Source organism: Carassius carassius, chromosome 15 (assembly GCF_963082965.1).
Source record: "Carassius carassius chromosome 15, fCarCar2.1, whole genome shotgun sequence".
Classification (NCBI taxonomy): Eukaryota; Metazoa; Chordata; class Actinopteri; order Cypriniformes; family Cyprinidae; genus Carassius; species Carassius carassius.
Window position 1 is genome coordinate 10,619,184 of NC_081769.1, and position 12,528 is coordinate 10,631,711.

At 37.4% G+C, this 12,528-nt stretch overlaps 1 protein-coding gene across 9 annotated transcripts in view; it reads left to right on the forward strand.

Moving 5' to 3' along the window:
- Window positions 1–12,528, forward strand: part of triob (trio Rho guanine nucleotide exchange factor b) — a 181,439-nt gene that overhangs the window by 121,881 nt on the left and 47,030 nt on the right. For all 9 annotated transcript variants that reach the window (XR_009437662.1, XM_059567335.1, XM_059567334.1 and 6 more), the window contains 9 exons: window positions 1,748–1,867; window positions 2,325–2,516; window positions 3,347–3,496; window positions 3,604–3,718; window positions 4,216–4,331; window positions 10,899–11,021; window positions 11,477–11,671; window positions 11,821–11,936; window positions 12,173–12,239. Coding sequence is in view for 8 of the 9 variants with exons in the window: in XM_059567335.1 (XP_059423318.1) it covers window positions 1,748–1,867; window positions 2,325–2,516; window positions 3,347–3,496; window positions 3,604–3,718; window positions 4,216–4,331; window positions 10,899–11,021; window positions 11,477–11,671; window positions 11,821–11,936; window positions 12,173–12,239 (1,194 nt within the window). In the remaining variant the exon portion in view is untranslated. The remainder of the gene's footprint in view (window positions 1–1,747; window positions 1,868–2,324; window positions 2,517–3,346; window positions 3,497–3,603; window positions 3,719–4,215; window positions 4,332–10,898; window positions 11,022–11,476; window positions 11,672–11,820; window positions 11,937–12,172; window positions 12,240–12,528) is intronic.

Here is a 12,528-nt window from a genome sequence, read left to right on the forward strand (position 1 = left end):
CATGATATGACTTTGTCAGCAAAGAACAAAACAACCACTGTCTAATGGGTTCTTTCTAAAGCACCTCCATATTTAATAAGTGTCCTGATTAATTATGCAGTAGAGATTTTATTTTAGAGGTGGGAATTTCCTCTGTCTCTACCTGAGCAGTGACTCACGCTTAGTGAATGTAGGCTAAATTGAGGTTGAAAATGAGACATTACCTTGTACATTAATACCACTGACGCCTTGCTAACATATCTTGGGTTTATTACATTGTCACACAATGTAGATTTTTGTGATGTAACTATGATAGGCTCTCTTCTTCCAGTAATCAAAAAGTAAGCTCATAATATTTTAGGCAGTGCCATTCTTTCACAAAAAAAAATATACATGTAGGTTTCAATGGGGCTAAAGGCACACCTCAAAGAAAATGTGTACTTTTTTTCAGTATTCCCATAGTGTATGATATCAGTAAAATATATATATATATATATTGAAAATTGATGTAACAACACATAAAGGAATCATAAAAGTAGTTTGTCCTTTTACCCCACGAGGTCCTTTTACCCCACAACCAGTCTAAATAAATTGAAATTTCATAAATGTCATAAATTTTAATATAATGATTTTATTATTAACATGGAGATTATCTCTAAGAAAGACATCTTAATTTAATTTAATTTAGACATAATCACCATGTTAATAATAAAACCATCATATTTAAATTTAACATTTATGAAATTTCTATTTATTTACCTATTTATTTATTTTTTGGAATTTTAATTAAATTTATTTTAAATTAAAATTAAATTACAACTTTATTAATTACATTAACAGTCATTATTACATTACATTATGGCCAAAATATAATTTGTTAAAATGCAGATAGCTAGAAGCTTGATTTTTATATTTAAATATGCATTTGAAATACGAAATTACTATCAACTACTGATCTGTTAAGCATTATATAATGTTTGTTAAAAATGTGCTAATGTAGGCATTTTAATTTTGAATTAAGTGCAGTGTTAGTAGATTTGAATAGCAGCTCTGACTACATATAGTACAGGAGCTGATGGAAAACAGAGCAGTTTTATAGCAATGGGCATGCTTAAAATCAGAAAATCTAGGCCAGGAGGAGCAGCTGGTAATCTCATTTCATCCTTTCATTTATTTATTTTATTATTTATATATTTATTTTTGTCTCGACCACTCTAGAGGAAAAGGGTGATTAGAGATGTCGAGGAACTGGGATGCCCGTGAGGTTTAAGGCCTGACACGGCCACAGAGTATTTGAGTGGGTGTGTGGTGGTTAGTAGACATGTAATCATCTATTTGACTTTATAGTGAAAATGTGTGTATGTGTGTATGTGTGTGCCCGTGTGGCAGTGTGTTTATTTACATTTATGCAAGAGCATAGTTGTGTTATCTGTCACTGTCAGTGTATCATCACTAAAGCAGGTGTGTAAAGTGTGAGTCAGTGTGTTAGGAGACGGCATGTACAGTAATTCAAACCTAAAGGTGGAGTCAGAGAACACATCTGTCAGTATCAAATATGTTCACTTTCCCCACTGATGCAATCTAACGGTTAACAGCACACTACAAGTTTGCATGTCTCGACTTTCATGAAACAGTGCTTTTCAGTTTAGTGTAAAAGGCAGCATTGTATGCTTTATATTAGAAAATGTGAATATGTTTACATAGAGGATAGAATATTCTGTTTTCTATGATGTGCCCCTTTTAAAGGCTTTGTGTATGTGTGTTTCAGGTGCTGGGTTGGATCCGTAATGGGGAGTCGATGCTCAATGCAGGTCTCATCACAGCCAGCTCTCTTCAGGAGGCAGAACAACTGCAGCGGGAACATGAACAATTTCAGCACGCTATTGAGGTACCAAACAATCTTTTCCAAACAAAACACATTTATTTGTATTTAAATGTGGATGTTCCATAGACATGCCATTCCTGTTTTGTTTGTATTGTTTTGTTTTATTTTTTCTTATGCTGGAAATCTGTTTTTTTTTTGCTCCAAAAATACTGTAACTGTTGCACTTCAGTATTAGTTGCTTTAACTTTCTTTTTGCTGTCGTCTCTATTAGAATTGTATATGTAAATCATATGTTAAATAAATAAATGGCCTCATGGTGGCCACAGTTTTTCTAGTCAAATAAATAACTCCACTTACTTTTTGAAGTGTGGTTTTGTGCCAGAAATGCAAGGTAAATTGTTTTCCATGGCATGAACTATTTTTTAATATGTCCTGCTAATTTCTAGTCATTTTCATTTTCACTTTCTCTTCTTGTTTTTCACTTTCTCTTTCATTTTCCTTATCATTTCATCGCATGAAGAAAACCCATCAGAGTGCACTGCAGGTGCAGCAGAAGGCAGAGGCTCTGCTACAGGCCAATCATTACGACATGGACATGATCCGTGACTGTGCAGAGAAGGTGGCGTCTCACTGGCAGCAGCTCATGCTGAAGATGGAAGACCGCCTCAAACTGGTCAATGCCTCAGTGGCTTTCTACAAGACATCGGAGCAGGTCAGTGAGTTTGTCTCAATAGTGATTCCGTCATTTTTGACCTCTTGTTTGTTTAGTGTAACAATTGGCTACAAATGTTGAAGTCTTAAATTGTATTTATTTTGCCTCAGCAATTTGTTTTCTGAATGTTATAAAGTTTTTTCTATTCTTTCTGATTATTTGCATGTACGAAGGAAGCTAAAACATATTGTTTTTTTGTGTTTTTTATTTATTTTTATTTGTGAAAAATTATTTTGTAAACAAAATAGTCAGTCATGACAATCTTTGTAATAATTATGGAATAAAAAGTAATTATTATGAACAATGCCAATATAACCAATGATCTGTTGCTGGTAGCTGACTCTGGGCTTTTAACCATACTTGTCCTTCTTGACTTGAACAGTGCCTTTGATACTGTCTCACATAAGATACTTATAAATAATAAAGTTAGCTTCTATTGGGATTACTGGCACTCCTCTGTCTTGGTTTAGGTCATATCTTTCTGGGCGCACTTAATGTATTCAGTTAAAAAGTTTCAAATCAAGAACATCTAAAGTTACCTCTGGGGTTCCGCAGGGTTATGTTTTGGGCCCGCGTCTTTTCATTATTTATATACTCACTCTCTGTAACATTTTGAAGCTTTGAGACCTTTTGTCATAATTTCTACTTATGTCAGTTTTGACTTACCTCATAAATATGACTCAGTGTCTCATATTTTTTATCCAATAAATATGACCTAGTATCTCATAATTGTAACTTTATTTCTTATGTGGTGGAAATAGGTTTCTAAAGAGCATTTAGATATTTTTGCTCACATTTATTATGTATAACTACATGTGATTGTTCTGCAGGTGTGTAGTGTGCTGGAAAGTTTAGAGCAGGAATACAAACGAGAGGAAGACTGGTGTGGAGGGACTGATAAACTGGGACCAAACTCAGAGTCTGATCACGTGACGCCCATGGTCAGTAAACACCTGGAGCAGAAAGAGGCCTTCCTCAAGGTACCAACTACAAACACTCATTCACTCAGGTTGTCAAGTATCATTCTGATCATGACATTTAGTGCACATTTACTCAGAAGTGACTTTTTTTTTCTCTTTGTTTGAAGGCATGCACATTAGCAAGACGCAACGCTGATGTCTTTCTCAAGTACTTGCACAGAAACAGCGTGAATATGCCGGGAATGCTTGCGCATGTCAAAGCCCCTGAACAACAAGTCAAGAGTAAGACTACATCCTCATTTCAAAAAACAGTTTTATGACTGGTTTAAAGGGACCAAATTTAACTATAATTTGCTATTTGATTACCATTATTATATGTGACCCTGGACCACAAAATAATAAGGGTTCATTGTTTAATTAATAAGCTTTCCATTTATGTATGGTTTGTTAGGATAGGACAATATTTGGCCAAGATACAACTATTTTAAAATAAATCTGTAATCTAAAGGTGCAAAAAATCTAAATATTGAGAAAATCGCCTTTAAAGCTGTCCAGAGGAAGTCCTTAATGCATGTTACTAATCAAAATTAAGTGATATACTGTATTTAAGGGAGGGAAAAAATCTTCATGGAACATGATCTTTACTTAATTCCTTAATTTGACCTATACAATGTATTTTTGGTTACTGCTACATAGTTTTGTGGTCCAGGGTCACATATTGTTATGATTCAGGGTTCACCTATGTTATGTGTTTCTAATTCTGTCACCGTGTCCTGCAGACATCCTTAATGAGTTGCTGCAGCGGGAGAACCGGGTTCTGCACTTCTGGACCATGAGAAAGAGAAGGCTTGACCAGTGTCAGCAGTATGTGGTGTTTGAACGCAGCGCCAAACAGGTCTGTACTGGTTAAATTCCAGTCTGAACCTGTAAAAAGACAGAGTTCTGTACAGTGGAGTCAGCGTAAAGTCTGGTCCTAACTGTGTCAAGTAAATGTCAATGTCAATGTCACCTTTATTTATATAGCGCTTTAAACAAAATACATTGCGTCAAAGCAACTGAACAACATTCATTAGGAAAACAGTGTCAATAATGCAAAAATGATAGTTAAAGGCAGTTCATCATTGGATTCAGTGATGTCATCTCTGTTCAGTTAAATAGTGTCTGTGCATTTATTTGCAATCAAGTCAACGATATCGCTGTAGATGAAGTGTCCCCAACTAAGCAAGCCAGAGGCGACAAGCGGCAAGGAACTGAAACTCCATCGGTGACAGAATGGAGAAAAAAACCTTGGGAGAAACCAGGCTCAGTTGGGGGGCCAGTTCTCCTCTGACCAGACGAAACCAGTAGTTCAATTCCAGGCTGCAGCAAAGTCAGATTGTGCAGAAGAATCATCTGTTTCCTGTGGTCTTGTCCTGGTGCTCCTCTGAGACAAGGTCTTTACAGGGGATCTGTATCTGGGGCTCTAGTTGTCCTGGTCTCCTCTGTCTTTCAGGGATGTAGAGGTCCTTTCTAGGTGCTGATCCACCATCTGGTCTGGATACGTACTGGATCCGGGTGACTGCAGTGACCCTCTGATCTGGACACAGACTGGATCTGGTGGCCACGGTGACCTCGGAACAAGAGAGAAACAGACAAATATTAGCGTAGATGCCATTCTTCTAATGATGTAGCAAGTACATAGGTTGTTATTGGAAGTGTTTCCGGTTCCGGTTTACCTAATTAATGCAGCCTAAAAATCCTTTAACGGATTTGGATAATAAAAGCATATTAGTATGTTATGTGTATGCCAGGTTAAAGAGATGGGTCTTTAATCTAGATTTAAACTGCAAGAGTGTGTCTGCCTCCCGAACAATGTTAGGTAGGTTATTCCAGAGTTTGGGCGCCAAATAGGAAAAGGATCTGCCGCCTGCAGTTGATTTTGATATTCTAGGTATTATCAAATTGCCTGAGTTTTGAGAACGTAGCGGACGTAGAGGATTATAATGTAAAAGGAGCTCATTCAAATACTGAGGTGCTAAACCATTCAGGGCTTTATAAGTAATAAGCAATATTTTAAAATCTATGCGATGCTTGATAGGGAGCCAGTGCAGTGTTGACAGGACCGGGCTAATATGGTCATACTTCCTGGTTCTAGTAAGAACTCTTGCTGCTGCATTTTGGACTAGCTGTAGTTTGTTTACTAAGCGTGCAGAACAACCACCCAATAAAGCATTACAATAATCTAACCTTGAGGTCATAAATGCATGGATTAACATTTCTGCATTTGACATTGAGAGGATAGGCCGTAATTTAGATATATTTTTGAGATGGAAAAATGCAGTTTTACAAATGCTAGAAACGTGGCTTTCTAAGGAAAGATTGCGATCAAGTAGCACACCTAGGTTCCTAACTGATGACGAAGAATTGACAGAGCAACCATCAAGTCTTAGACAGTGTTCTAGGTTATTACAAGCAGAGTTTTTAGGTCCTATAATTAACACCTCTGTTTTTTCAGAATTTAGCAGTAAGAAATTACTCGTCATCCAGTTTTTTATATCGACTATACCGGGCTATACCGACTATACCGACTATATATATATATTTTATACCGGGCTGCGAAGAAATATAGAGCTGAGTATCATCAGCATAACAGTGAAAGCTAACACCATGTTTCCTGATGATATCTCCCAAGGGTAACATATAAAGCGTGAAGAGTAGCGGCCCTAGTACTAAGCCTTGAGGTACTCCATACTGCACTTGTGATCGATAGGATACATCTTCATTCACTGCTACGAACTGATGGCGGTCATATAAGTACGATTTAAACCATGCTAATGCACTTCCACTGATGCCAACAAAGTATTCAAGTCTATGCAAAAGAATGTTGTGGTCAATTGTGTCAAACGCAGCACTAAGATCCAATAAAACTAATAGAGAGATACACCCACGATCAGATGATAAGAGCAGATCATTTGTAACTCTAAGAAGAGCAGTCTCAGTACTATGATACGGTCTAAATCCTGACTGGAAATCCTCACATATACCATTTTTCTCTAAGAAGGAATATAATTGTGTGGATACCACCTTTTCTAGTATCTTGGACAGAAAAGGGAGATTCGAGATTGGTCTATAATTAACTAGTTCTTTGGGGTCAAGTTGTGGTTTTTTGATGAGAGGCTTAATAACAGCCAGTTTGAAGGTTTTGGGGACATGTCCTAATGACAATGAGGAATTAATAATAGTCAGAAGAGGATCTATGACTTCTGGAAGCACCTCTTTCAGGAGCTTAGATGGTATAGGGTCTAACATACATGTTGTTGGTTTAGATGATTTAACAAGTTTATACAATTCTTCCTCTCCTATGGTAGAGAATGAGTGGAACTGTTCCTCAGGGGGTCTATAGTGCACTGTCTGATGTGATACTGTAGCTGACGGCTGAATGGTTGCAATTTTATCTCTAATAGTATCGATTTTAGAAGTAAAGTAGTTCATAAAGTCATTACTGCTGTGGTGTTGGGAAATGTCAACACTTGTTGAGGCTTTATTTTTCTTTAATTTAGCCACTGTATTGAATAAATACCTGGGGTTATGTTTGTTTTCTTCTAAAAGAGAAGAAAAGTAATCGGATCTAGCAGTTTTTAATGCTTTTCTGTAGGATATGTTACTTTCCCGCCAAGCAATACGAAATACCTCTAGTTTTGTTTTCCTCCAGCTGCGCTCCATTTTTCGGGCTGCTCTCTTTAGGGTGCGAGTATGCTCATTATACCATGGTGTCAAACTGTTTTCCTTAACCTTCCTTAAGCGTAAAGGAGCAACTATATTTAAAGTGCTAGAAAAGAGAGAGTCCATAGTTTCTGTTACATCATCAAGTTGTTCTGAGGTTTGGATATGCTAAGGAATTTGGATACATCAGGAAGATAACTTAAAAAGCAGTCTTTTGTGTTAGAAGTGATGGTTCTTCCATACTTGTAACAAGAAGTAGAATTTACAATTTTGGCTATATGAATTTTGCAAAGAACTAAATAATGATCTGAGATATCATCACTTGGCTGCATAATTTCAACACCATCAACATCAATTCCATGTGACAGTATTAAATCTAGAGTATGATTTCGACAGTGAGTAGGTCCTGAAACGTGTTGTCTAACACCAATAGAGTTCAGAATGTCTATAAATGCTGATCCCAATGCATCGTTTTCATTATCCACATGGATATTAAAATCACCAACTATTAAAACTTTATCTGCAGCCAGAACTAACTCGGATGTAAAATCACCAAACTCTTTAATAAAGTCTGTATGGTGCCCTGGTGGCCTGTATACAGTAGCCAGTACAAACATAACAGGGGATTTATCATTAACATTTGTTTCTCTGGATAATGTTATATGAAGTACCATTACTTCAAACGAGTTATACTTGTAGCCTGCCCTCTGAGAAATCCTGAAAACGTTGTTATAAATTGAAGCAACACCTCCGCCTTTGCCTTTTAGACGTGGCTCATGTTTATAACAGTAATCTTGGGGGGTGGACTCATTTAAAATAATGTAATCATCAGGGTTTAGCCAGGTTTCTGTCAAACAGAGTACATCTATATTATGATCAGTGATCATATTATTTACAAAAAGTGTTTTCGTAGAAAGGGATCTGATATTCAATAAGCCAAGCTTTATCATTTGTTTATCCATATTGCTTCTGTTTTTTTATTTGTTGAACCTCAATTAAATTGTTAATCTTAACTTGGTTTGGACGTTTTTTGTATTTTCTAGTTCGGGGAACAGACACAGTCTCTATAGTGTGATATCTACGTGAAAAAGTCTCTATGTGCTGAGAATTAACTGACCTCTGTGACGGGAGGCAGCTAGCAGACGGTCGGTTTAGCCAGTCTGTCTGCTTCCTGACCTGGGCCCCAGTTAAGTATAAACACTAAGACTATTTGCCATATTTCTAGAGAGAAGAGTGGCGCCACCCCAGGAGGGATGAAGACCATCTCTTTTAAACAGGTCAGGTCTGCCCCAAAAGATCGTCCAATTGTCTATGAAACCTATGTTATTCTGTGGGCACCACTTAGACATCCAGCCATTGAGTGATGACAATCTGCTATGCATCTCATCACCACGGTAAGCAGGGAGGGGACCAGAGCATATTACAGTGTCTGACATCGTGCTTGCAAGTTCACACACCTCTTTAATGTTATTTTTAGTGATCTCCGACTGGCGAAGTCGAACATCATTAGCGCCGGCATGAATAACAATCTTACTGTATTTACGTTTAGCATTAGCCAGCACTTTTAAATTTGCCAAGATGTCAGGCGCTCTGGCTCCCGGTAAACATTTGACTATGGTGGCTGGTGTCTCTATATTCACGTTCCGTACAATAGAATCACCAATAACTAGAGCACTTTCATCAGGTTTCTCAGTGGGTGCATCACTGAGTGGGGAGAACCTGTTTAATGTTTTGATCGGAACAGAAGAGCGGTGTTTTGACCCACGACTACGCTGCCTCACCGTCACCCAGTTGCCCTGCTGCTGGGGCTCTGTTTCCGGAACCGAACAATGTACAGGAATCCCTGAGCTAGACGCATCCAAAGCCGTATCTAGAGCCCTAACATTCTTACTGTCCTCAATTAAAGTTTGGATGCGTGTCTCTAATTCTGAAATCTTCTCTGTCAGCCTAACTATTTCCCTGCATTTATCACATGTGAATCCCTCATCAGCGACAGAGATAGATAAACTGTACATGTGGCAAGAGGTGCAAGAAACAATGATAGGAGAAGCCATTACTCACCGTGCTTGATGAAACTTCTTACTGCGGTTGTTTGATGAACTTGTGAAAAACTGGAGCGAAGGAGAGGAGAAAAGAAAACAGCGATAGGTTCGAATGAAAACGCTAATGACAAGCTAACGAGTGCTAACGCTTTGCAGGTGTACTGCACTCACGGAAATAAAATAAAAGTGAACGATCAAAGTTAATCTGATAAGATTGATCGATAATATCAGAAATATGGTGTGAATTAAGTTATATTTTACCACTTTAAAAAACAGAGAGTGATAGTAAGATAAAGTTGAAAAAAATAAAATAAAAACAGCTACACGGAGCTACAATTTGCTACAGAAGGCCAACAGGAAGTAGAGAAAACACTCTGTTAAATGTAACCAGAAAGAGTCTGTTTGTGACAAGTTGCACCTGAGATTGAAGCAAAGTGGTAACTTCATATGATGGTTCAAATGTCACTGAACTCTCTTACTTTTACAGACAAAAGCAAAATATAGTGAAAAATGTGATTCCTGAATTTCTGTGTAAGGATTTTTACAGAAGATGAACAAATTAAAAAGAAGAGAAAGATTTCCTTACAGCCATTGCAAAACGAATGGCTTGTTAATGTGGGCAACTCATCAAAAATAAGATAAATTAATAGTAAGGTACACATTTGTAAAAGCAAACAGCTTACATATTGTATATACATAAATGGAGATGTTATTCAGCCACAAGTCATGTATTCAATGCCATTTCCAGAAAACTGAAATTATGATAAATGTCTATTTTTAATGCAGTGGACTGCCATATTTGTGTGCAGTGTGCATCATACAGTCCTTAGGAGTGTTATCTCAAAAGTTTCTCAAAATTTCAAGAACGAGAGTAGGAATATATCATCTTCTCACTTTCATCAAACGTCAGTTTCGCAGACCAAATTTTATTATTCAGACCTTCAGTCTAATTGAGATCAAATTATTTTATTTCATACACAATTGACTGGAAGCCGCCGCATACCACAACAAGTATTTCTGGAGTCTCAAATAACAGAACCATGTCAGGTCAAGCATTCAGTGGTTTGCATGACTGCTGTTTAAACCCAAAAGAGGTTCAACTGCCATATATCATGTACTTATAAATGAAGTGCTAGTAAGTGCTACAAATACATACACTTTTTTTATTTTACCATATTATGGTGAAAAAGCATCTGCCTAAAAAAATAACTGAAAATGTTCTCCTAATGCACATTTTCTGAAGTTGTGTATATTGTGTCTGTTGCATAATTACAGTGAAGGGTTTCAGGAAGTCTGTGGTACTGGATGGAGTTCCTCTCTTCGTTCTGTGTTTAAAAGCTTAGTAATTGAGAGGAAGGCCTCTAGTTTGACCACACTGCTAGTTATTAGTTATTGCTCTGCTGCAGTACTCATGGTCTTGTCCTGACGTTCCCCAGGCCGTGTGATGAGGGTGGCCAGCAAAGTTCCTCTTTGACACACAGAAACATTTTGTCTGTAAAAATGAGTGGCAAACCTGTTCTGAAATTAGTTATTTTAAATTGATGTGAAAATGTTGATGGCTTTCAAAATGAGATTGAGCACTTTTAGAGATCTCACTCCCTCTTGTGGATTCATGAGAGTATAACATATACACGGGTTCCCACGCTTTGGGTTTTTAATTATATATATATATATATATATATATATATATATATATATTTTAACTTTTTTTTCTGCAGGCTTTGGAATGGATTCATGATACAGGAGAGTTTTACCTATCCACACACACCTCCAAAGGCTCCACTATACACCACACACAGGAACTGCTGAAAGAACATGAGGATTTCCAGATTACAGCTAAGGTATGTCTCAATATAGGAAATTTTTTCTTTCTTATTTTCCTAGATGACTAACTAAACATAACTAAAACTTTAACTAAAAAAAAAACACAGAACATATACAAAAAGAGTAATTCGAAATATGATAATATTTTGTGGCCAAAAGTCCATTTTTTTATATTATATTATATTATATTATATTATATTATATTATATTATATTATATTATATTATATTATATTATATTATATTATATTATAATGGGAAAATATTAATTGATTTTCATTTTGGGTAAACTGTCTGTTTAATTTTACCACTTAGTTCATCCAAAGTTATTCTATGACTGTGATTGCACGTTGCAGGTTTATCATCTTGCCGGCAAATCACAATACACCTCTCACCTGTCTGATCTGTGCTTCTGTGGAATCAGTGTAGCGCTCTCTATAGCTCACTCTCCCTCTCTCTCTCTTTCTCCCTAGCAAACTAAAGAGCGGGTAAAGTTGTTGATCCAGCTGGCTGATGGTTTTTGTGAGAAGGGCCACGCCCATGCGAACGAGATTCAGAAATGGGTCGCCTCAGTGGATAAACGCTACCGTGACTTTTCCCTCCGCATGGACAAGTACCGTTCCTGCCTGGAGAAAGCGCTCGGCCTGTCCACTGACTTCAACAAAGCGGTGAGAGGGCTGGGAGTTGGGTGTGTTGATGTGGCCTGCATGGCTGGAGTGTGGATGAACTGTATTTGTGTTGTAAGGGTCATTAACCATGTTAATTTATGAAAGAAAGGTGATTTCTGACCATTGAAACATTTCTTTTGGGCTTTCAGAGTAAAGATCTGCAGTTGGACATCATTCCAGCCAGTGCTCCTGGTGCAGAGGTCAAGCTCAGAGACGCCAACCATGAACTCAATGAGGAGAAACGCAAATCGGCCCGCAGAAAAGAGTATGTCTTTTAAACCTGATTATATGATATCAAGCCAACAGCAGGAAGTGCTGAAAGTCCAGCTTTAGTTACTTTGTGTTTTGAGGAAACAACCATAAATATGCATACTAAAGTAAAGATGTTTTAATTTTGGAGGTTTTTGTACTAGAATGAATCCCCTTCCAGAGGTATAGTGCTTTCAAACAAATGTTGACAATAGGTCTCTGGTGCATTGCCTGTTACCTCTGTCTTTTCAGGTTTATAATGGCTGAGCTCATTCAGACCGAGAAGGCATATGTGAGAGACCTGCGGGAGTGTATGGATGTAAGTGCTGTTGTCACAGTTTGCTCCATACGGACCAACATTTAGAGGGTGTGGTACACCAATATCCACTTTGGACAGATCACAAAAGCCTGTGCTATAAATGTATTCACTGCAGTACAGTCTAAGAACAATCCAGTTTATCCAGGAATAGCTACTGTTTGATCTCATGAAAGGGTTGAGTGTCATTAAAACACTGACCATGTTTACATGCACCATTTTTGAATCCAAAAAAGAGCTCCACAGCTATTGGAATATTCATGCACTTTGGAATACACATGTAACCCTATTC